The 25,649-nt window shown below is 37.3% G+C and overlaps 1 protein-coding gene across 1 annotated transcript in view; it reads right to left on the bottom strand.

The window, feature by feature from the left end:
- tmem132e (transmembrane protein 132E) overlaps positions 1–25,649 on the bottom strand; it is an 85,748-nt gene that overhangs the window by 32,742 nt on the left and 27,357 nt on the right. Inside the window, exons 3-4 of the mRNA XM_079419296.1 lie at positions 15,453–15,590; positions 7,437–7,629 (exon numbers count right to left, since the gene is read on the bottom strand). Coding sequence (XP_079275422.1) covers positions 7,437–7,629; positions 15,453–15,590 — 331 coding nt within the window. The remainder of the gene's footprint in view (positions 1–7,436; positions 7,630–15,452; positions 15,591–25,649) is intronic.

The raw sequence follows: 25,649 nt of genomic DNA, 5'->3' as shown, positions 1-25,649 counted from the left end.
GCCTGAACCGTTTAGACAAGGCAGGATGGATCCATGCTTTCATGTTTTTTACTCCAAATTCTGACCCTACCATCTGAATGTCGCAGCAGAAATCGAGACTCATCAGACCAGGCAATGTTTTTTCAATCTTCTATTGTCCAATTTTGGTGAGCCTGTGCGATATGTAGCCTCCATTTCCTGTTCTTAGCTGACAGGAGCGGCACCCGGTGTGGTCTTCTGCTACTGTAGCCCATCTGCTTCAGGGTTCGACGTGTTGTGTGTTCAGAGATGGTATTCTACATACCTTGGTTGTAACGAGTGGTTATTTGAGTTACTGTTGCCTTTCTATCATCTCTAACCAGTCTGCCCATTCTCCTCTGACCTCTGACATCAACAAGGCATTTTCGTCCACACAACTGCCGCTCACTGGATATTTTCTCTTTTTCGGACCATTTTCTGTAAACCCTAGAGATGGTTGTGTGTGAAAATCCCAGTAGATCAGCAGTTTTTGAAATACTCAGACCAGCCCGCCTGGCACCAACAACCATTCCACATTCAAAGTCACTTAAATCCTCTTTCTTCCCCATTCTGATGCTCGGTTTGAACTTCAGCAAGTTGTCTTCACCACGTCTAGATGCCTAAATCCATTGATTTGCTGCCATGTGATTGGCTGATTAGCAATTTGTGTTACCAAGCAATTGAACAGGTGTACCTAATAAAGTGGCCGGTGAGTGTATATATATTAATGAAAATTATTTTTAATAGTTTTATTTTTCGTTAAAAATAACAACCACAGTTGAATGGCACTATAGGATTTAACACTTACACATTGTGCTGTAGTCTTTTTATTTAATAGAAAAGCACACACTTTTCCTTTATTCTCATTTTTTTAGCATGAGAGAGATCGTAAATGTTAGACTTTCAAATAACATATGAGTTAGTTTCTCTTAAATATCTCCCCACTGAGCAAATGAGTTATTAGCTCAGAATTACTCTGATAGCCTTAGCTGAAACTGCATAATCATAATTTTCATTCAAAGTGCATTACTGGCCTCCCTGTCTTGTTTAAATGGAAGTCTTGGGTACTTGCACTAAGAAATAAAATTCATTACAGGCCTCTGCAAAGGCTTTTCATCCTGCAGCCGACTGATTCATTTCTTTGCCTGACATCTCATTTTTATGCAAGGTAAACTTTAAAGGTCAACAACATACACCCACTGAATTTATTTAATTCATGTTTGGAAAAAGCCTATTGTGCTGGTGTTGCCTACCGCTGTCATTTCCTCCCCTCTAAGCAAAAACCTAAACAGATGGTCATGGACACACAGGGACTCTCAGCAAAGGAAGCTGATTCAAATCCAGGTTTATTTTCGGTAAATAGTAACTAAGCACAGAAAAGATTACAGTAATAACATGAAGATTTATTGAGTCTCTCATCCTTTGCAAAAAAATATACTGCATTGGTACTATGATGACGTATTAGATAATAATACCATGGACTTTGATTCATAAAATGCCATAGTATCACCATAATACATATGACCCCAAACCATGATATTCTTTTAATTCTTTTTTTTTAACAAACAATGCTACATTTGCATTTACATGGTAATAATGTGGTAATAACATGTTTTTAATGATGCTTTTTTAGTATCATAGTAATATAACACACTGCTCCAACACAAGAGACGTGTCATCGCTGCCCTTCATTCTGAATCATAAAGTGACAGCAGTGTGCGAGCGTGTGGTTGGGAATGCAAATTGGAGTATCATTTTCATGGCGGGCAGTATTTACTGTGACAGACAGCACAAGCCGAACAGTCTCACGTGATGGGTGAAACCGCCAGCTCAGATGGATATAGACATCTTTAGCTCTAAATAATAGCACGGGAGCTTTTGCAAGCCATTAAACACTTCACACACAGTCAGAGCAGGGTAAACCTGGGCCTGTTATCACATACGGAAAAGATACCAAAGAAACAGGCTATTTGATATAAGACACTGCTGAGGTGACAGACTGCCCTTACCATAAGATTTTTCGAGGCAATTTACAACACTATGAATAACCAGCTTGGTTTATAGCAGCAAATGCTTTATGGATTCAAACAAAGATGTATGCTGCTGTGGTCAGGTGGCTTGCTATAAAATATGGGCATTTTACAGTCAACGAGAAATGGCAGTCTGAAGCCATTTGAATTCCAAAGCCATTGAGCACCTTTTCTACTAATGTATTTATACTACAAAGCGTCATAGAATAGTTCATAAGTACAAGATTTGGGACGCACCTGTTTTTTTTTTTTAACTCCTCTGTAAGGTAAGACTAAATTCTTTCAGTCAGAAATAAAACAGATTGTAGAAAGTGCCTGTTTAAAGTGAGTTTTACCCTGAAAAGTCAAATGCATCATATATATATTTACACAACATATTTTTAATGCAATGAAAAATGCATTTCTGTTGTGAACAAATAAATTATCATGAAAGTCTGATGTATAAAGAGATGTGATAAAAAGAGATTATATTAAAAATTATATACTGTATATGCACATATTAGTGTTAGGTCTAAAGGTTAAATATACAATCTGGTTAAAAAAATTTTTTGACTAGAAATTGTCAAAGTAAAAAAAGTGTCAATGTTACTTTAAAAAGGTCGAGTTAACTTTAAAGTCTTAATCTATCCCTCAGGTTTAGAGCCTGAGGAAAAAACATAAGGTCATCATGACCTCACGTCCAGAATCTTACCTTTTTCATATACCAGGACTAGTCCCTTGTCCGAAAGTGTGTGTATGTGTGTGCTCATGATACTAGCCCCGGCTGGAACGCCGTGCCATATTTTATTTATGATGTACTATTGAAGCAGGAGCAGAAGTGAAGCCCATGTAGGCAACGCATCCTCTGTCCCCCGCGTGCTTATCGAGGACCGCCTTCACATGCCAAAACTGAGCTATTTCAAGAGAACATGCTGAGCCAATCCTGTATGCGTGTTAAAGGCCTATCTCGCTGGCCAGGTTTGAAAGAGCAGTTTATGTTAATAGAGATTGCGAGACTGGCTTTTTGAGGTAAGAGGGCTAATTGTGGCCAGACTGAGCCTGTTGGGAAAAATGGCTGAGGTTATACATAAGTTATAGTGTTTCATCCAGTATGTAGAGGCCAAAATTCTGAGACCACCTCTGAGAATGCTTTTACTGGAAAAAAAATAATGATAATACAAAAATAGACATTTAAAATGTGTCCAGAATATGTCTTTCATTTCTAACAATCAGTTATGTTCCCTAAAAAGTAATCTATTTAAAATAAATTTATTTCATACTAAGTACAGTTAAAATCTATTAACATATTTCCTGACATATCGCTTGAGACTTACTGATATAAAAATTATAGGTCAACTTTATTTGGACTACTACTTGTGCACAACACACATTTCTTAATATTAAGCATAAAATGTGTTTCAATGCCACTATTAATGAGGATTGCATGATCTTTGAATAATATCGGTCTTTGAATGCAAACTATTTAAAGTGTACCTGAAGTATACTTGCAATAGTTTCACTTTAGCACAATCAAATATAGCTACTTAAGTATATCTTTAGATGGACTTCAGCATTACTTCAGCAAAACTGCGGTCAGAACTACAGAAAACTAAAGCAAGCATTTATGACATCTACAAAGAAAGCTGACATATATGTCATAGCAACTATTTAGTAAATATTCAGACAACTGACCAGTTTGTACTAATAAACACGCAAATGTTTGTAAGATGTAAAACATATGTAAACATGCCTATCATAAAACTGCGCATGTGGACGACATGGAAGTCGTGGCCTAATGGTTAGAGAGTTGGACTCGTGATCCAAAGGTTGCGGGTTCGAGTCTCTGGCCGGCAGGAATTGTAGGTGGGGGGAGTGAATGTCCAGCGCTCTCTCCACCCTCAATACCACGACTGAGGTGCCCTTGAGCAAGGCACCGAACCCCCAACTGCTCCGGGTGTATGTTCACGGTGTGTGTGTGTTCACTGCTGTGTGTGTGCACGTTGGATGGGTTAAATGCAGAGCACGAATTCCGAGTATGGGTCACCGTACTTGGCTGAATGTCAATTCACTTCACTTCACATATATTTGTTCAAGATTTAAGTGTTCGCATGCATATTTTTTCATATCGATCAGATTATTTCAGGTTAACACCAACCCTTTCAAATCAGATGAAAAGTTTATTCGGATTGAACTGAATTAAATTGACAGAGGTGTCTACATCAAGGTTTTACAGTCCGGTTAAACTATCCAGACCGGTGAAAGATGTAAAATGTAAACAGATCAAATATTAGGTACCAAACTGATCCAAAAAAGTAATCTTAAAAGTATTTTTAGTAGTACCAATTATACATATTTTTGTTATAAAATATTAAAATTTACATCATTATCAAGAATCAGTCTAAAACCTGATGATCTGTACTAGCATGATTTTGGAATGTTCTTTTTTTTTTAAATTGTGGTAAACTACAAAAAGATTCTTAAATTTGATTTGTAACCTAGAAATGCATTGTAACCTAGAATCACATGCGGTTCTTAATTTTTATACTTTTTGATTCCGATTTAATTTCATTTGATTTCCGATTTATAATATAATATAATATAATACAATACAACATAATATATATTTTTTTATTACATCTCAGATTTTCAGTGTGGTCTTTGAATCCCACTGTGTATATATACACCCTCTTTCTCAAACTCTGCTTTGTATCCAGGGATTTATATGTGTGATTTAGAAATTCAATGAAATGCATGTGTGTCACCTATTGTGTGCATATATGCATGATTTTGTATCTGTATATATGCGTCTGCTCTGTATGGGATACTCATTAGATGCTCTGAATGTGAACGTGTCTGTGGGTGTATGAAGCGGGATTTGCTCGGCTAAATCAGTGCAGGATCCATTTCATGCACTTGGCATGCAACATATAGGTTCTGCCATTGTTGTGTCTATACACACCTCTTATATGAGCCTTACTGATTGCTTCCTACTTACAAATATCCAATGAGGGCGAGCAGACCTCTTGTGTATTTAGAAAATCTATAAAGAAGGTCTTTTCATGCATAAAGCCCACATAAACACATGGCATATCGTGTATATCACATATTTTCCAGCTATTGAACACTCAGATTTTTGTGTCTGCCACTTAAGCTTAAGATCCAAAACCTTGTGTGCCTCCTTGCTGTCTGCTGCCTACATAGGTGTCCTAACTGATGTAGACCCTCGTAATGACTGATTTGCAATGGTCTACAAATTCACAAATGTAAAAAAAAAAAAAAAAAAAACTTGACAACTGCTTTTAATAAACTGAAATTGACAAAATCTTTTAATAAAACATGAAGCTAATTTTATTAACTATAAAAAATATTTTTCTAAAAATATAAAATATTTTTGCAGTTTGTCGCAGTACAGTCTGGGATTTCCTTCTCTATAAATAATAGATGTGGTGCCACCTTAGAATTCAGGCAAAATAAGATTTCTTAGGAAGCAGAAATATTGTAGCCCACCAACTATGCTTTAAAATGCTGCCTACGGAAGCAGCTCACTAGGTTTTGGAACTGAGCTTATATCTGTTCTTATATTCTTTGTGTGTGTGCATGAAGGAAGGTAATGAAAAATTGAGGCCTTGTCTCTTGCTCTGCTGCAGTTTCCAATATTTCTCTCATGACTGTCTTGTTTTGTATTCACTTCTTGTTATTTGAACCGTTATATTCTGCCTGCGCAGGGGTTTGAAACACAGCGATAGGTTTCAGGGAGGAATAGAGGATACTGACAGGTCAAAGAAGCCTCTCTACATGAAGCAACGTGTCTTTTCTGCTGCACCTGGTCCCCGTGTACTGAATCATGCTAGAGTTTAAACATACACATATTACAGGGGAGGGCAAATGGCCCCAAACAACCAAAGATGAATTTTGATAGGTGAACAATGGAGTTTCGTGCTTATGAAACATGAGGAACCCTTTCTAACCCTTTCCAGAGAACAAATAACTTGAAAAGTGTAATTTTTTTTTTCTGACTTGGCTTGAAAGATAATGTGAAAAGCCTTGTGAAAAAGTTTAGCATATTTTTATAAAAAGCATATATTAAGTAAAATACATCAAAAGAATATACTTAAGCATAAACTAATTGTAATTTATTCGGTCACTTATTTATATGTTAATTAAAATTAAATGAAAATGTATTATATTTTAATTGCACTTTATTAAATGCAATTCTTTGAAAATAATAATGCTGTTTGACCCACATAAGTAGGACTTTAAATAATTTCATAATTACTTCCATTATCTTTCAAAGCATATTAAAATGTACCTTTGATTGTGCTGACAAGGATATACCGTAAATTAAAATGTAATTTAATGTCTATTTATTACACTTTTTTAAAGTGTACTTAATTGTGTTATAACACAACGTACACATAATCATGAAAGTGTTCTTTTAAGCACATTTAAGTGGCCTTCAATTTCATTAATAGGATATTATCTCCACATACAGTTTATAAAAATATACCTTTAAGATTTGAAGTACTACAAATGCACATTTAATACAATAACACACACTTTTTTTTCACAGTGGCACCAGCACAGAAACTACTCTCTGTAAAAATAATGGCCATTTTTCACATACTGTATAATCTCAAACAATAACCATATATATTGAATGTGTCTCTTGAAATAGAAGTGCTATGGAATTTCTATACAGTGCTAATGTCTGATAAAAATCCATATAGATGCTTAACGGTAATGTATATGTTGTAAGTGGTTGGCAATTCAGCAGAACAAAGGGGTTTTTAGAAGTAATCTCATTCAGAGTTTTCATATTAATAACTGATTGAACTGGGCCTAGATTGGATGTGCTGACCTTTATTTTGGAGAAGAAATCACTGCACTTTCATTGGTAGCTGAAATTTTCACCAAATACGCAAAAAATGATTAATAAACAAACACACAAGAGTTATGTGCATGGTATTTTGTGATTGACAGGCATTCCAATTCTGTGTGGCCACAGATGTCATGTGGGCCTGACAATAAAGTATAAACCTATCAAAACCTATCAAAGTCAGCCTACTCTGAGCTTTAAGGTTGTTAAGCTATGGTATATGCTTCTGTAGGACCCAGACTTCAATGTTATTTCCATATCATTTTCAAAATCCAACAGTGTTTGCAGAATTCTGCAGGCTGATTTTTAGAAACCTTTTTTTGTTTTTTGCTTCCAATTAAATTTTGTGATTTATGGCTTAAACTATTCATTAAAAAGCCTATGAAGAAATGGATGGGGAAAAATAATTCCACATCCAAGGTTGCTGAAAAAGTGGGCGATAATTGTTGTGATCTACTGGTTTGACAAATTAAATTGCATTTGAAATAGACTGAAGTGCAATCTCATTTTTCAAACTTTATGACCCTAGGTGGCAGACAGGAAGAACTTCTTACCATTGAAAGTGGAATGATGGCTTGGATGTCCTTCTGCACAACCGTCAGCTCTGTGACCACCTTCTCTGCATCAGAGGCTGGATTCTGGCCCCTGTAATCAATATTCCAGTTGATTCTTCTGGTAACTGATTGACTGGTGAAGTTCTCCATCTCAAAGTCTAGCTGCATAATCTCGATGCTGGCAGCCATGTCCCTGAAGAGACACAACAAGATCATATGACAGTGAGCGCACTAAATTGATCAATAAGGCTGTAAAAAAATAACAAAAAAAATACTGGCTATCCACCAGATTTAGCCATTAAGCTAATTTAGAAGAGTATAATTAGGGTCAGGTATGTATTTAAAGCTTAAATGGTTTAATATGCTGGTCATCAACAAAAACAGATGTTCTGTCATGTATCAGGTATTATATATTGAAACAACCAGCAAATTAATCAATCAGAGAGAGCCGGGCAAAGCCCATCTGTTGTTTGGGACTGAATTACAGGAGCTAAAAATGGATTTACAAATTACAAATCTAACGAAACGAATGCAAAGAGAGCATGTGTGTAAATACATGACCAAAACAGGTCAACATGCTTGAAGTTTTATTTCTTTACTCACCAATTATATTATTATATGGATGAAAATTTATGATAAATGCACTTTTCATTGGAGAAAATTTGGAGTCATGTGACACGTGCACATGTCCTGAAAGTGGAAACTAAATGGACCCATGTGGTCATTTTTTGCATTTTTATTGATTAGTATTTGAGTTCTCATCCTCCTCCTCCTCCTCCTCCTAAATCAAATGGATTATTTCTCAGTAATATCTCAATATTCTGCATTTTCTAATATGTCCATTTTAACAGCTTTGGCGAGCATATGAGAATTATTTCAAAAAGCATACCACAATCTTATTGACCTCAAACTTTTAAACTGTAATGTGTATATATTGTTCTTTTAAAGGAGAAGTGCATCTGTGGCCACCGAATATGTTTTCAAAAAGATTTTCCTTTGTCTTCCGTTGTTTAGTGAAACAGGATGTGCTGCCCCAGACTGTCTTGATTGGTTGAGCTGTGTCGGGCTATTTAAACAAACGGAGCAATGTTTTGTAGCACTGCTGAGAAGTGTTTTTACTTTTCAGTGGAATTAACCTATAAATGGGCTTACTTACAGGTTTCTCTGCATATTAAGCTAGGATAGGGAAAATTACTGCAATAAAATGTATTATTATAATTACTGTAACAGGAAAAAATACACAGCACCTTTAATAAAAGGCAATATAAGCAAGAATGCTGCACATTCGCATAACAATAATCTTTGATTTCAAGTGAATTGGTGAAATGAACATAAACATAGTCATAAAAACAGCTGAGCACAACAGCTCACCAGCATACTGGAATTAAATTGGCAACACGGAAAAATACGGTAACTTTGCCTGGCAGATAGTTTCTTCAGAGCCTTTGCAGGAAACCTCCATAATGGATAGTGACAGGCTAAATGAGTTCTGTCTGTTGATCTCATGCACACTCATCAATAATTATTTCCTTTATCTGAGCCTCCTGTTCTACAGGTAGATGTGTTGATAGCAGCTGACAACCACGCTGAGAGAGACTGGCCACGAATTAAATTCCCTTGCTGGGAGTGTGTGCGCCTGTGGAAAAATGCTGCAGGGTTATCAAAATGTTATCTGTGGGGGATAATTAATGTGTCAGAGCTGCAAAATCAAGAACTTCTGATGGGGAATAAGATAAATCCTACATTTAACTCATTACAATTTTATATATAACATGAAACTACATTAAATAATTGAACTATTGAAGTGTAAAAATTAATTTAACTATTTTTTACAGTTTTATAGTGTCCTCAAAACATATTTAGATACTTATAAGCCTCATTTGATGTAGGAATGTCACTGAATTGCATAACAAAATGTCCAAAAAGGTACATCTTGAAACAAATGATGCAACCTCTTTTCACTACTAACTTCACTTTTAACCAACAAGTCCCAAATACATTTTTAAGTGAATGCATGAAGTTCCCCTTAGATGTATAATACCATTTAAAAAAGAAGCATTTATTTGATAAAAAATGACAGTTGAATAACTTGTAATATTACAAAAGATGTTTAATTATTAAAGATTTCAAATAAATGCTGTTTTTTGTTTCTTTCTATTCATCCAAGGATTCTGAAAAAAAGTCGCAAGTTGTGACGAGAATCCAGCTATCGCTGTAGCCAAAGCTATCTCTACTGTAGCTAAGTTGAATAAAAAGAAACGTGAAGACAGTAAACACATGATTGCGACAATATGTCATCTCCAGGTAATAAAAATCATCTGATTCTGAATAACGCAGTGCTAATTGATAGCATTTACTACACTTGGCAATAGATAGGCTACTAGGCTATAAAATATATCTTCTGCCTTAGTCTGTAATAAAAATGGGGGGGGGGGGGGGGGGGGTGGTAGTATATAGGCTAAACAAATCATAAAATTGTCATTAGGAAAATACAGGAAAAATGATAAATTATTGGTTATTGTCCAGCAGTGTATTTGATTTATCAGCCAATTAAAGCAAGAGGTAATAATGAATAAATAATAACAATCGTAATAAAACCTGTCAGTTAAACAAAACCGTTATTATATTTTACATTTCTGTCCCCCTCACTTCTGGAATGATTGAGAATCATGTTTTTTTGTTGTTGTTTCAAATAGAGATCACAATTCTGAACAGACAACTTAAACAAAATAGCAAGTAATTTACTAGAGGTTCTGACAAAATGTCAGTTGCAGCAGTCTATTTATATATTTATTTACTTATTTTAATTCTTTATTGAAAAATCTGCACCTCTTCTGTGGATAATATTATTTTCATAATGATCATTACTCAAGCAGCAGAAGTTAAGTGACAACGTGCAAATATTACTGGCCCATTATGACACAGGTCGATCATCCTTTGCCGGGCCATTTAAAAAAAAAAAAGGGGGTCATAAATTATAAGTAAGTATACCCACTTCTCCAGGCACCACTACACCACTGGATAATAATAAGTAATGTTTCTTAAGCACCATATCAGCATATGAGAATGATTTCTGAAGGATCATGTGACACGAGACTGGACTGGAGTAACAGCTGATGAAAATTGAATACAGGAATAAATTACATTTTAAGATATTAAATTAGTTATTTAAAACTATTAATATTTTACAATATTACAGTTTGTACTGTATTTTTTGAAACATACACCCTTGCTTAGCATAAAACGCTTTAAATGCATTCAAAAAATCTTTTCTGGTTGAAACTGTTGCATTAAGGCTGTCTTTTTTTTCCTCTTCATTTTTAGCTGTATATTTGATTTTGTAATAAAAAAAAAACCTAACTTCTTTTAATGAAAATTCTGCACTTGGGATGTGGGCTTGTATTATAGGCTATCTTGTTATGTAATACAATGACATTCGTATATATTTTTAAGTGCAGCTATGTTTTTAAGGCCACTGCAAAGCATTTTCAAATGCCTTTTGCATTCTCTGCTAGAAAACAAATGCTGTATCTGGTTTAGTATTCTGGCGTTCACTATACTACACTAGTGGCCAACTCTATGGTCTGCAATGCCCCTTTGTTAGAAGATACTGTTTTGCTGCTAATTGTTGCTTGGATAATTTGCAACTGATGCGGCCAATTAAATCTACAAAAGCATTAAGTGTGACTTTCCCACTAAAAGTTTAATTACTTTTCCTTTTGTTTGGACTAAATTATTTCAAGGCGAATGGGAATCAATCCGTATCAAACGTGTTTGCTTTCTTGATGTCCATTCATTGGACACTGCATTAACAAAGTTAACATTGCCTTAATTATTTAGCCATTGCTGAGAACTGATTGTCCAGCACAGCAGGAGAGGAGGCCAGGGAAGAGTTTTGCTTACAATCAGTCATTAAAGCACTGCTAGAACAGGAGCCAGCTTTCAAAACGCCCTGTATTTAGAGTCATTTTAGGCTTGCTTAATTCTGGAGTGCAGAAACACAAAGAGAGAAAGAATTGGCGCGAGTGTGCCAGCAACTGAATCTCTAATTGAAAATACATTAATGGAATGATGAGGCTTGTCTTATACTAACAAATAATACTGGCTTTGCCTCCAAGGCCAGCTCTAAACCACATGTGCAATGTTTGCTCCTAGCAGTGGAGTCACTCATTAAAACTGCTAGAAAAGATAGATGGTGAAAGAATATGGGCAGTGTATGCAAATAAATTTGCAAGTCTAAGAAGAGAACTGCAGTCTGTGGACAGAACGAGCTGCGTTAACGGAAAATCTATACAAGGAAACGGTGTCGACTTGCTAAAAAGTATTCATCTTCTTAGACTACAAGCGCATGCAGGCATTATTCTGTTACGATACAAAAAGCCCCCAGTAACATCTACACATATATCCTCCAAAACAAAGAGATGAGTTCAACTGTAAACTCGGCTCAAAACAAGTAGTACATTTTTGTTAGTTGTGGTGAAAAGTGCAAAGCTGTTTAAAGTCGCATTACAAATAACAAGCAACACCTCTCTTTAGTCTGGTGTCACATTGGCGCTTGACAACATGTCAGAGGCTGTTGAAATGTGCTGCACATAAATAAACTGTGATAAGTTTGCACAAATTCCAACAGTGCAATAAATTGGTTGGGAGGCGAGAGACAGAGCAAAGTGTTTTGTACATTGCAATATATATATATATATATATATAAATAATGATAATAAAAATGCATGTACTATATTTTTGTAACCACACTGTAGCAAAGTGATATAATTTTTTTCATGTTTGCATTAATACTGAAATTACAATAACATTATTGTATTGAAAACATCTAAAAAGTAAAAATTCTGTATAATAAAATATGCAAATATTTAAAATATAATAGATCCTTAAAAATGTATCATGCTTTCTACAAAAATGTTAAACAGCACAGCTGCTTTTAGCATTAATAATAATAGGAAATGCTTGCTCTTGAGCAGCAAAACAGCATGATTTCTGAAAGATCATGTGAGACTGAGGACTAGAGTAATGACTGCTAAAAAATTCTGTATTACCATCACAGGAATAATGAATTGCATATGTTTATTATGTTGTTATTTTAAATTGTAATAATTTTTCATAATTTTAGTGGTTTTACTGTATTTTTATCAAATAAATACAGTCTTGGTGAGCATACAAAATATTTAGATCTATTGATTGATCACAAGATCACAAGATTATTTATTTATTTATTTTTTTACTAAGAGCTGGCTCATATGTAAGCCAGTGCTAGTGTCACGGTGCACACAGCAGGGAGGAACATGGAACGCACAGACGAGGACGTAACCTCAAATAATAGTCTTTAATGAAGACATCAAGGCAAGGCAAGGCAAGGCAAGGCAAGGCAAGGCAAGGCAAGGCAAGGCAAGGCAAGGCAAGGCAAGGCAAGGCAAGACAAGGCAAGGCAAGGCAAGACATGGCAGGCCAAGGCAAGGCTTACAGACAGGAAACACCGGGGGTAACGAGTAGACCAGACAACATTACACTGAACAGACAGGACTATAAATACTATAATCAGACGAACACGGCTGAACAAGAATTAACTAATGATTACATTTAACAAGGACAGGAAACAAACCAAATATGGACACAAGAGGCAGGACCACATGACTGTCACGAATCTGGTCCATGCTCTCCTGGTCTAACCACCACCAGAGGTCACCCGTTCACCACATTGACTCTCACACTACACAGCACACTGGACTCCATTTCCCACTATGCATTGCACAGATCACAGCTGTCACCATTCACTCATCACACACACCTGATGCTCATTTCACAATCACACACACCATTTAAGCCATGGACTTCCTCAGCATCAGGGCCGAGTATTGTTAGCGTTTATCACTAACCCAGCGATAGCAACTTTACAGAGCCATTGTTTTAGTCTTGCCTTGTTTTCCTGCCGTGTCTGACCCTGCCCGTGTTTACTGGATGTTTGCTCCCCGTTTGGATTATTGCTGTCGACTCTGGATTATCTCTCTGCCTTGCCCCTTTGGATACTGTTCGCCGATCATCGACCCACGCTTGCGCCCCGGATTGCTCTGTCTTGCCTCTGCCATACCTGTTTGCTGTCTCCTGACCCTGCCTGTATGACCATGTTTTCTAATAAAGCTTTGCATATGGATCCGCATGTCTCACGTCTCGTCAGCCCTGTAACAATGACACACACGACAGAGGACTGACAGCTAGCATATAACAATTATATTTCTGTAACAAACCGTATATCACTGTTAAACCATTAGAATGGATTTCCTATTATGTTATTGCACTTAAGTGAAGATGGCTTGAAATAGCTTTAGTATGCTACACCACGTTGTTTTTTACAGTTTAAAGGCTATGGATATTAAATCAAACAACAGACATTGTGTATTTACCATAAGAGATTTCAGTCTGACTATCATTAATAAAAAAACAACAAACAAACAAAAAACAGATACATAAATAACTTTTTGGAAAACCTTCTTTCTACTGCAGTATTATATTTGTCTTTTGCTAGGCTGAATAGTCCTAATTAGCTGTGTATTTTTTTAAAACTAGCCTTAAGCTCCATCCTGATGAAACATGCATACAATGTCATCTGTCAGAATACACTGCATGCCAGGAAAAGCAGGAGTTATATTTCTGTAAAAGTTTATTTTTCCTGGTAGCATGCATACAGCTGAATTGTAGGGTCGCAGGTGAGTGACATGGACTTTTCACATGTCTGACACAAAAAGAAAAATTATATGCCAGGGTCCAGCTTGATAGAGGAAAAAAGAAAGTACGGCAGTTAAGAGGTTTAGAAACATGAACAAACAGCATAATGTTTAATTCAAATGACCTCGCTGATAATCTCTACGTCGACTCTCAATCACTGTCCATGGATATCTACCATGTCTTGACCTACGTGACAAAATTATAATAATTTGTTACATTTATATAGCACTTTACTGGGTACTCAAAGAGCTTTACATAGATGGGGGGAATCTCCTCAACCACCACCAATGTGCAGCATCCACCTGGATGATGCGACGGCAGCCATATTGCACCAGAACGCCCACCACACACCAGCTTATTGGTGGAGAGGAGACAGAGTGATGAAGCCAATCAGTGTATGGGGATGATTAGGAGGCCATGATGGTCAGAGGCCAATGGGATTTTTAATGACCACAGAGAGTCAGGACCTCGGTTTAACGTCTCATCCGAAGGGCAAATAACACTTGACTCTACTGGCTAGATGAATCACTCAATGTTCCTGATGATGGAATGGAAGATAAAAAGCTTCTAGACTAGAGTTCTGTAGATTTCTAGAAATGTGCATCTATTTCTAGTTCAACTGTCTGTGTATACAAAGAAATATATATTAAAAAATCAAAAAGTAAATCTGTCTCTCACTCTCTAAAGTCAGAAATCAGTCAGAATTATAATTTAGAATCAATCCCACAGGATACTAATAGGGTAAATAAGAAGCCTCTATGAAGAAAACATTATCCTAATAGACAAATTTGACATTTTTGTTCTTTCACATTTTTGCTATTTGTTTAGGATGACTTTATTTGATTCCTATAGGATTAATTCCAAATTACGGTTTACAGAAATTTTGTATGTTTCTTTTTTTTTCTTTTTTGAATAGTGATCCTTTAATGTGCTGCTTCTGTCGTAAAGCCCTGCAATAATAATTTAGCATGGAAGAATACACAGGAAGTGCTAATTAATATGAGTACAAACATTTCATTGAATGTAAGCCCCTCCAATTAGAGAGTAACATCCTTAAACAAAGGTCTTAAGTGAACAGACGGCATTCTGTTTTAGTTGAATGTTATTCAGATTATCTAGCAGATGTCTGAGTGGGTGAATGTTATGATTCAAACAAGAAAGTGAAGGTTCTCTTTTTGTTGCTGATCTACAGCCAGATTGCCATTCACTACACACTGCTTAGTTTCCCACTGGGGAAGCTGTTCCTAGATCAGTGTACAAAAAGCGGGGAAGCTGACTTACCCAGGGACTCCTTTGATCTTGCTGGCTTCCACAGTTGCAATGGAGTGTTTGGCTCCAGACTGCATATCCCATTCAACCTTCCACTGGTTACTCATCGACTTAGTGCTAAGGAGGTTCACCCCTTTCTTTGCTTTCACCCTGTAAAAAGAGGCACAGTGGGTTTTAAAGAAATATATGGCTGAAGTACAAAAAGACAGTAATGCATTTCTGCGATCAGAAGGTAATAATGAAATATTGGACATTGGAAGACCTAAAGACTGTTTTAGTGGTAACACTTTATTTTAAGGACCAATTCACACTATTGACTAGTTGCTTATTACCATGTGTGTAACTACCATATTGGCTGTTTATTATAACGCACATATTAATGCCATATTCTGCATGACCATATTTTAGATTCCCTAAACCAACCCTATACCTAAACTTAACAACTACCTTACTAACTTTTAACAAGTAGCAAATTAGAAGTTTATTGAGGGAAAACTTAATTTTTTTAACAAATTTTATTTAGGAATTTACAATAACAAAACCGTGGTATAGGTGTCTTATGGGAGCATATACAATCATCCATCATACAATAATCCATCATCTTGTAATTCAAGAAATCAGTGAAGGGCGATAGCACCAAAAAACAAAAAAACAACAAAAAAAAACGTTTTGTTTATTTGTTTTTATGGGTGTTATGGGTGCCTTTTTTTTATTTAGCCTGCTTGTCATTGGTCAAAAAAAAAAAAAAAAAAAAAAAAAAAACACACACACAAAAAAAAAAACCTAAAAACTTTAAAAACAAAAAACTAAACAAAACAAAACGAAAAAACTAAACAAAAAACAAAACAAACCACAACAAAACAAAGTAAGCAAAAAACAAGATCATATAAATAAGATAATTAAAAATAAAGATAAACCAGGCTTAGAACTTGCTGAATTATTTAATGTTCCATAAACCCACTCTCCTTTAGAAACACTTTATTTTAGGGTCTCTTAACTGGTTGCTTATTAGCATGCATATTATTAGAATATCAGCCATTTATTAGTAGTAATTAAGCACATATTAATGCCTTATTCTACATGACCTTATTCTACATCCCTAATCCTACCCAATACCTGAACTTAACAACTGCCTTACTAACTATTAATAAGCAGCAAATTAGGAATTTATTGAGGGAAAAGTCAAGTTAAGTCATAGTTAATAGTGAATAAGTGTTCCCTATTCTAAAGTGTTACCAAAATTATTTATAGAAGGACTATAAATCTGTGCTGCAAAACAAATCCTATTTCCCACAGATAGCACACATGGCTTCTGAATCTTCATTATGACCTCTGAGACTGTACATCTAAAAAACAAAAACCTTCTGGGCATCAATTTATGCACACTAAAGCTCATACTCATGATACATTTCCCCTCTGTCCATTAAAATTCAAAAACATCAGCCTTTTCTCTTATCTGAAACCAGATTCCGATGATAAAATCCCTGTGGAACACCCCCCCGCTCTCTCAGAGAAGCCATAACTTCAAACAGCACAGTCGTGCTGGCTTTCCAGCAGCTTATGTTTCAATGGATGGAAACTACTGCTGTTCTGTGAGCCTACATGTACTGCTTAACACCTTCAACAGGTGCAGTGACACAAGGCACGGTAAATCATGCATGTTTTAGCCTCCGGATTACTGACAACTATCTGAGATCCTACACTCTGATATCTACCAGTGAAAACCAACCGCTCTGAGCCCTGGCTGCACCAAAGAGTCATGCAGCTGCAATACAGCCATGCTACAGATATCTCATAGCACACATGCAAGACGTGAGGTGATGAATAGACAAGATGAGAAAGAAAAAACTTGAGACCAGAAAAATGGAGAGAGATATCAGAAACCATTAAAATAGGGAGACTACGATTTCAGCATATGACCCCTCTATCAAATTACAAAAAAAGTTTAGAATTATATCAAGATGTTTCTCACACATTATTAATCCTGCTGGCAAAAGTGATGAGCCAAATTTGAAGCAGCTGTACATATACACAATTGTGACTGCACATCAAATTAATTGTATATTAATGCCTATATTATATTCTGTACATTTTTGGACATTGTAAATAAAGATTATTGGCATTTTACAAGAAAACACTATTTCAGCCTACTTCAAAATTTCACATTTATTTAAATGTGTCACTTGCAGTTTCTTAGCAATTACATGTGAAATAAGCAATTTCTGAATTAAATGGGTTTTTTTTTCTGTGAATTGAGTTGCTACCAACAATTAGTGTGTTGAACAGCCTACAGCTAATTAATTAATATAGTTAATGAGGCTTATTCGCTATATCACTTGGCGAAATAATTGTTTACTGTGATTATTATTTTTAATTAATGTCATTATTTGAACACTGGTGTGTTTTATCATGTTGCTACTGTGCAATATCAACTGTGTTGCTGTGCTTGAAACTCCCTTAACCACGATAAAATCACTGTAACGCGTGGCCTCAAGTTGATTATTGCTTTCAGTTAAGAACTAGCTAAGAACTTTACAAGAAAGTTCTGTAAGACGGCTGTTCTACTGTGCTTTAGAGCCTATGGGAACCACGCTAAATGGTTGACCAAACACTCATAACGTGACGAAACATTCATTGATAGCAGAAAGTGTCTCCAGGATTAACCTCAGACAGGTTAAGCTCAAAAACTCAGTCCTTTCTCTTTGAACTGCTGCTTCGAATTGCACTTACCTGATAAAAGGCGGCCTCTGCTTTGAGGAGCAGACCATGACCAATAGCAGAAGCTTCATTCGCCCATTTCATCAACTCAGTCAACAGAGCCTTATCTCACCTCCTCATCCTCTCCATCAAGCACAGTATTGATGATCATAGGCTGTACTGCACTTTTATAAATATTATATATAAGGAAAAAAGGTGTGACAGCAAAGCCTGGCTCGTTTTCAAATCAAACACAATATCTTTTAGATAGGAGCAGTAATCACAGATTTTTGATGTAGCTCTTCACATTATGGCAAAAAGCTGCAAATGGAGATGACTGGCAGGCAACCTCATCATTTTGTGTGATGATAGAGAGTACCGTGCAACAATTAGATTATTAAATTTATTAAGCATAGCGCTGAATTACTTTATCTTAACAGCCTTACATTGTCCACATTAATTAACAGAAAATGTCTTACGTCTTCAGGCCACTACATTACTAAATGAGCAATTTCATTAGCTGTAGAAAGTACATGTGTGTAAGTGACTCCACACATATACACAAAAGCAAGTTACCACAAAAAACAACCCCCCCCCACCTTTCCAAATGAATGTGAACAACTTAATATCTTCTCCTCCATAAGGCCACTATTAGGTGTACAGACAATTTTCACTTTAGTCAACATGAAATCAAAACTAGCCTAAAATATTTAGTACACATTGATATTCCTAGTCTTACTCTGATAGATCATTGCATGAATCTCTTCAAAAAGCTTCTAAACTTTAAGGTCCAGTTCTCACTGTAAACTTACTTTTAACTATGATTTTTTCTTAATAAACTCCTAGTTACTGCTTATTAATAGTTATAAAGTTAGCTGTTAAGTTTAAGTATTGGGTAGAATATGGTCATGCAGAATATGTGCTTTATGAGTACTAACAAACAACCAAAATGTTAGTAATATTCATGCTAATAACCAACTAGTTAATAGTTAAAACTGGTCCCTAAAGTGTTACTTTTTTTTGGTAATATGTCATCAAAATATTCTACCTCTGAATAGACTAGGCTTTTCAGACTTCGGCTTTTCGAACCTTCCTCACAAACATGTGTAACAGGCCAAATATCATTATCCACTGAACTCCGGATGTATGAAACCATGTCCCACTCTGTATTTTTTATTGCATATACAGTTTTATACTCTGTTTATACTCTGAAATATGACACATCAAGGAAGTAAAATTGGTTGGGGTGATTTCAGATCGATTTATATTGAAGTACAGAGTAGGCCTATTGACTGCTAAAAATTCAGCTTTACCATAAAAGGAATAAATGAAATTTTAATACATTAAAATAGAAAATATCCATTTTAAATTGTAATACTATTTCACAATATTATATTTCATAATGTTTTGAAAATAAAATAAAAATAAACTGAATTTAAGCGACATGTCTTGATGTATTAAATGTGTACATGCTGTATAAAACAGTAGCCATTACACCCTTCAGAAAACTCTAAGTGTCCTCTGTGGTGAGAAAACACAGTGATGCTTCAACAGAAATTTCCCATTTGACAGCCTGTACATAAACAAAACACTTAATATTATAGGGATGATCTAGGATATGTTCACTGCAATGGAAACTATGATTTGACTTTCTATATCTAGAACAATGACCAGACACTAAAGTTGCCTATAGCAGCAGTGTGAAACACAAGCAGTGATGAATAACTCTTGCCTTCCCCGTAGTCTCTTACCATAAAAATTACAGTAAAAAAACCCATAAACAAGCAGGATGAGAAATGTCAGCAGATGCATGTCTCTAAGGCATTAGGCACTCACTCCCGCTTTCTCTGCATTACTGCAAAAGCTGTCCCTCTCTTCAATGTCTAAATCTGGCCGGCAAAGATTTTTTTTTCCACCCATTTGTAGAACCAGTGCTTTCCATTAGTTCCACTAGAGAAAGGGTCACTTGATATGAATAAATGATCGCTGGAGGTCTGCAGGCAAACACATCGAAGTCACAACACACAAAGATTAATGCATGTCACTAAAACCTCTTCCTTTAAATAATAAAATAACATCTTCAAGTGGTACATACTGTATATGTGAAAAACTGTCCTTGTCCAAACAGACAATAATTATTTCTTAAAAACACCAACACTGATCAAAAATCAAGATAGTATCAATGTCAGACAGCATTAGTTCCACCAACGCCTTCCTAAAACTGGCCAATTGTGTCAAATCAGTATTTTTAGACCATATGATTGCATGTATATGTGGCCTGCCTTCCATTTAGCGCCAAAAAACATCTGTTCCATAACAAGTGTTCCATATGTTCACTACTTCACAATTATGAAAATTCTAGCAACAACATTTCACTTTCTCCAGCCTGAAATGCCTCTGAGTTTATTTGGGTGTAGAGCTAACTATCCATATATTTACTGATCTATAGAAATATGTATGTATATATATTGATTATATGTATGTATGTATATAAATCAATAAACATATATATTTTAATATATATCTATTACTTATAACTATTCACATGCTCCAGCACGCAAGACTGAACTCATTAGACTTGCCATTTAAGCCACACATCAATAGCTCACATGATCCATCTCATTCTCTGTGTGTGATTGTTTTGTACTATTGACTAGGAATGATCTATAGAGGCAGATGTTTATTTTGCACAATTCAGAGAGCTAAGATCTACCACTATTCAAAATACTGTTCAGCTAAGCACAATGAAAAATGACAATGTGAGAGAGAGACAGAAAGAGGGTATGCTGGCACCGAGAGGAAGAGAATTATGGCGTTTCTCTGTCACTTCGGAAAAAGATTTAGAATGGAGTGAGACAGGGCTGAACCTGCCAGCGAGGATTTGCACAAAGATGACAATTCATCAAAGGAGGAAAAGCGAATATTCAGAGCAAAAATGGTTTACCATTTACCTTAACAACACAGGGCATTCAGAATGAGATCATATCTAGTCGATCTAGTTGACTTTCATCATATCAAATAAAAATGCTGAGGCAATTTGAAAATGCTATGTCTGATAAAATATAAAGGGGATATGACACCATTCATATTCTTTATGACAGTATAAAAATGCATGTAGTCTGTATGAATTGGTGTCTGTTTGGGTGAATCTTACAAATTCAAATTACAAAAAAATTTACAAATTCTTTCAAAAAAATAAGATTTCCCTATCTGTCGGTCACTACGAGTTATGTCGTGATGACATAGGGGATTTACTTGGAAGCCCCAAACATCTCTGACTTAAGAGAAAACGCCAATGAAAATTGGCTAGCGGATTTTGCATACCAGGCTTATAGTGCTGCGGCCCAGGCAGCTTCTGCCCTGCATGCCATGGCTATCCTGCAGGTTCACAAAGCACGCTTTCTCGACGCTCCCATCTCCCCGGTTGGGCTGTTCAGCGACACTGTCGAGAGATTTGCCCAGCAGTTCTCAGCAGTGCAGAGACAGACAGAGGCGATCCAGCACATCCTGCCCCGGCGCGATGTACCGGCAATGGTTGCCCCCGGGTCCAGGCCTCTGTCTGCTCATCGCCGTGGGTGCCCCCCTGCGTCCTCCAGAGCTGCTCCGCCCCATGCTGAACCAACACCTGGGCAGGCGCGTCAAGCCTCTCGCAGGAGAGGGCGCCCCCCGCGTCCCAGCCAGGTCCCAAGTCGTCCAGGAGATCGACGAAGCGGCCCTGATGGGCAACCCGGAGATGTTGGAGTTTGCACTTTCTCAGGAGACGGCGAAGATAGCGCCGCTCCTTCCCACGGAGGAGGGCCGGGTGGAGAATCTTGTGTTCACGGGTTGACAGTGTGCGACGCGCTGCCTCCTCACTCTCGCCCCCGACCCATCTTGCCAGCGGCCAAGAAAGTGCGCAGTGCCTCCCCACGCACCTCTAGCCAGTCCCCTTTGGGACCCAGGGAGTTCGGTAAAGATGCTTCAGAACGCGCTGCCTTCTGTACCATCAGCCCTACTCCTCTGCGCTGCACCACCTCAGGTACGTCGATTGTGCCGTTGGAGCCCCTTGCACGGCATCTGGAAGCGTGGCTTGACTACCCAGCCCGTCTCGGTGGCTCGCGCGCACAATTCGACTCAGATACGCGATTCAGTTCGCCGGGCGACCTCCCAAGTACAGCGCCATTCTCGAGACCTCAGTGGTAGCTCGGAACGCCCCTGTCTTGCGCGAGGAGATTGCTGTCCTCCTGGCAAAGGATGCAATCGAGCCAGTCCCTCCAGCCGAGATGAGGCAGGGGTTTTACAGCCCTTACTTCATCGTCCCCAAGTAAGGCGGTGGTCTTCGACCAATCCTGGATTTGCGAGTCTTTAACCAGGGCCTGTACAGGTTCCCGTTCAAGATGTTGACGCACAGGCGCATGATCAGGTGCATCCAGCCCCAGGACTGGTTTGCAGCGATCGACCTGAAGGATGCTTAGTTTCATGTTTCAATCCTTCCGCGACACAGACCGGTAAACCCGTGTCTTCCCTTTGACAGAGCTCTGTCAGGCCCTGCGGGCAGCCCTCCTCCCTACTCCTAGGTAGGATCTGCCCCAGGGTCCAGTCGTATGTAGCACTGCCCCAGGCCTGGGCCAGTCCATATCAGTCTCTCCACATGTTACCTCCGTTCGGGCAGGATGTGGCCTCCGTAGCGCCCCTTCACCGGAAGGCTCGATTCCCTGTCGTTACTGCCAAGCTGTAACAACAAATAGGAAAGACTTGAAGCGGTCTTTCATACAAGGTCGAAATCCCTTCTGATTTCTTGGGGAAAGGAACAGCGGCTTGGCTATCTCCAGCAGCAATGTACTCAGTGGTCCCTGCGGGCACCAAGGTTAGCGAATTTGTGCTGGGGCGATGGGAAGGTTGCAACCTTCGCATGGAATTTGTCTGTCACGTACCAGCTTGTCAACATCTGCATGCACAAGGTCGTGACGGGGTTCAGGTTGTGGCGCTTTCCATATGACCCCTATGTCGTCACGACATAACTCGTAGTGACCGACAGATAGGGAACGTCTCGGTTACGTACATAACCCTCGTTCCCTGATGGAGGGAATGGAGACGTTATGTCCCCATGCCACAATCTTGAACCATCGCTGGTTGCCGAGGACTCGTTCTTGGCTCCTCAGCGGATAAAACCTGATGAGTGGATGCACCTGTCGTCCTTTTATACCCGTATGTATGGGGAGTGGCTCAGGTATGCAAAATCCACTAGCCAATTTTCATTGGCGTTAAGTCAGAGATGTTTGGGGCTTCCAAGTAAATCCCCTATGTCGGCACGACATAACGTCTCCGTTCCCTCCATCAACGAGATGTTTTTGTTTACATAATATATGTGTGTACTGTGTATATTTATTATGCATAAATGTATTTTGAAAATACTTACATGTATATACATTTACATATTTATATTCTTATATTATATATATATATATATATATATATATATATGTAAATATATTTAATATATAAACAACACATTTTTCTTAAACTTATACATTTGTATACATTTTGTATTTATATATACAAAATTAATATACACAGCACACACACATATTATGTAAACAAAAACTTTGAAATGCGATTTTTTGACATTTTGAATGCGATTATTCGCGATTAATCTTTTGACAGCACTAATATGTATATATATATATTTTTTATTTTATTTTATTTTTTTAATTAATCAAAATAACCACATCGCTTTGATACGGGTGGGGGAGGGGGGTGGATGCAGAGACTTAAGCATCCCACTCTCCACTCCTCTCCTCCTGCTGAAAGCTGGGAAGGTCCTGTGTTCTCAATGCAGAGAGAAAGACCGAGAAAGAAAGAGAATGAGCCAGAACGATACAGGAAGCAACAATAGAGAGAGAGACACTGAGCAACAGTGTAGAAGAGAGAGAGCGAGTGAGAGCCATGCGGTGGTTTGCAATCCTCCTGCCTGGAACACAATTATTCTAAGTAGTTTTCCCATCAGTAGCAAGCATGAGCGGAAGACCCTCGGGTGAGCCAAAACCTTTTCTGCCGAGGCAAAAGGGAGAAAAAAAAGCAGCTCTCCAATTTATTTGATAAGGCAAGCGGAACTCAGTCCTGCCAACTGCTGCAAAGAACAGGAAAATCACCCTCGTACCCTCAGCCAACTCTTGTCCGACATTTCATTGGCCGCTTCAAAACTGTGAGATGTAACTTCATTTTTATGTATATATGTATATACACACACACACACACACACACACACACACACACACACACACACACACACATATATATATATATATATATATATATGATCGAAGTGTGGGAACTAAAAGTCTTTCTGCAAAGGGGAGAGCATACAGTCTATACCAGTATTTCCCAACCACTGTGCCGAGGCACACTAGTGTGCTGTGACAGGTTGTCGGGTGTGCTGTGGGAAATTCTCAAAAATTGTTACTCCTTCCTTATCTCTATTATATTTCGTTATTATTATTTTAAGTTAGTGCTATTGGTCATCGTTATGCCGGTTTGAGGGTTTTACAAATATTTAACCAATGAAAAGCATTCAAAAGAACTTGTGACTAAACCTCGTAACGCCATTGGGTCCTCAAATTGTGTCAAACCTCATAACTCCACCCTTGCCACCATTCAGAATGAAGTGCATGCGATGCGCAGTTTGACAAAAGAACTGATGTTTGAATAAGTACAATGTTTCCTTTACTCAATAAATAAAAATTTCCTTTACTCTATAAAGGCTAGAGTTTTTGTGTGTTTAAAGAGCAGAGAAGAGTCTAAGCTGTCTAGTTGTAGCCAATCCACTTTGTGCATAGCGGTTCATCTTTTATATTGTGAGGTTTTGGCCAAGTGTATTAAACAAGAGAAACTGAGCGCCCATATAGCCAAGCTACAATAAACTTTATAACCTGTAAACTGATGAAAACGTAATGTGATTAATTGCCTCAGATGCGACCGTTCTAATGATGGACAAAACAGATCTCATCATTCGGTCATCAAAAACCTTGTTAACTCCATTTGAGTATGATTTTCAGAAATTAGTGTCTGAATAAAGTGTCTGATCATATTTCTTCACAATATTTAATTATTGAAAAAAAAAAAAACTTTTCCCATTTCTATCTTTTTTTAATTTTTTATAATGCTTAGTGGTGTGCCTTGGGATTTTTTATATATCAAAACTGTGCCGTGGCACAAAAAAGGTTGGAAAACACTGGTCTATACAACTGCTTCCACAGTCAGTAACACTTTAGTACAGTGACGAATTCTCACTATTAACTAGTTGCTTATTAGCATGCCTATTATTAGCATATTGGCTGTTTATTAGTACGTATAAAGCACATACTCTGCATGACCATATTCTATATCCCTAATCCTACCCAATACTTAAACTTAACAACTACCTTACTAAGGTAGTTTATTGAGGTAAAAGTTGTAGTTTGTGGTTTATTAATAGCAAGAATTGGACCTTAAAATGAAGTGCTACCGCACAGTCTATAATACAACTAATCTATA

This window comes from Barbus barbus, assembly GCF_936440315.1.
Source record: "Barbus barbus genome assembly, chromosome: 6".
Taxonomy (NCBI): Eukaryota; Metazoa; Chordata; class Actinopteri; order Cypriniformes; family Cyprinidae; genus Barbus; species Barbus barbus.
This window is presented reverse-complemented; position numbering and strand designations above follow the sequence as displayed.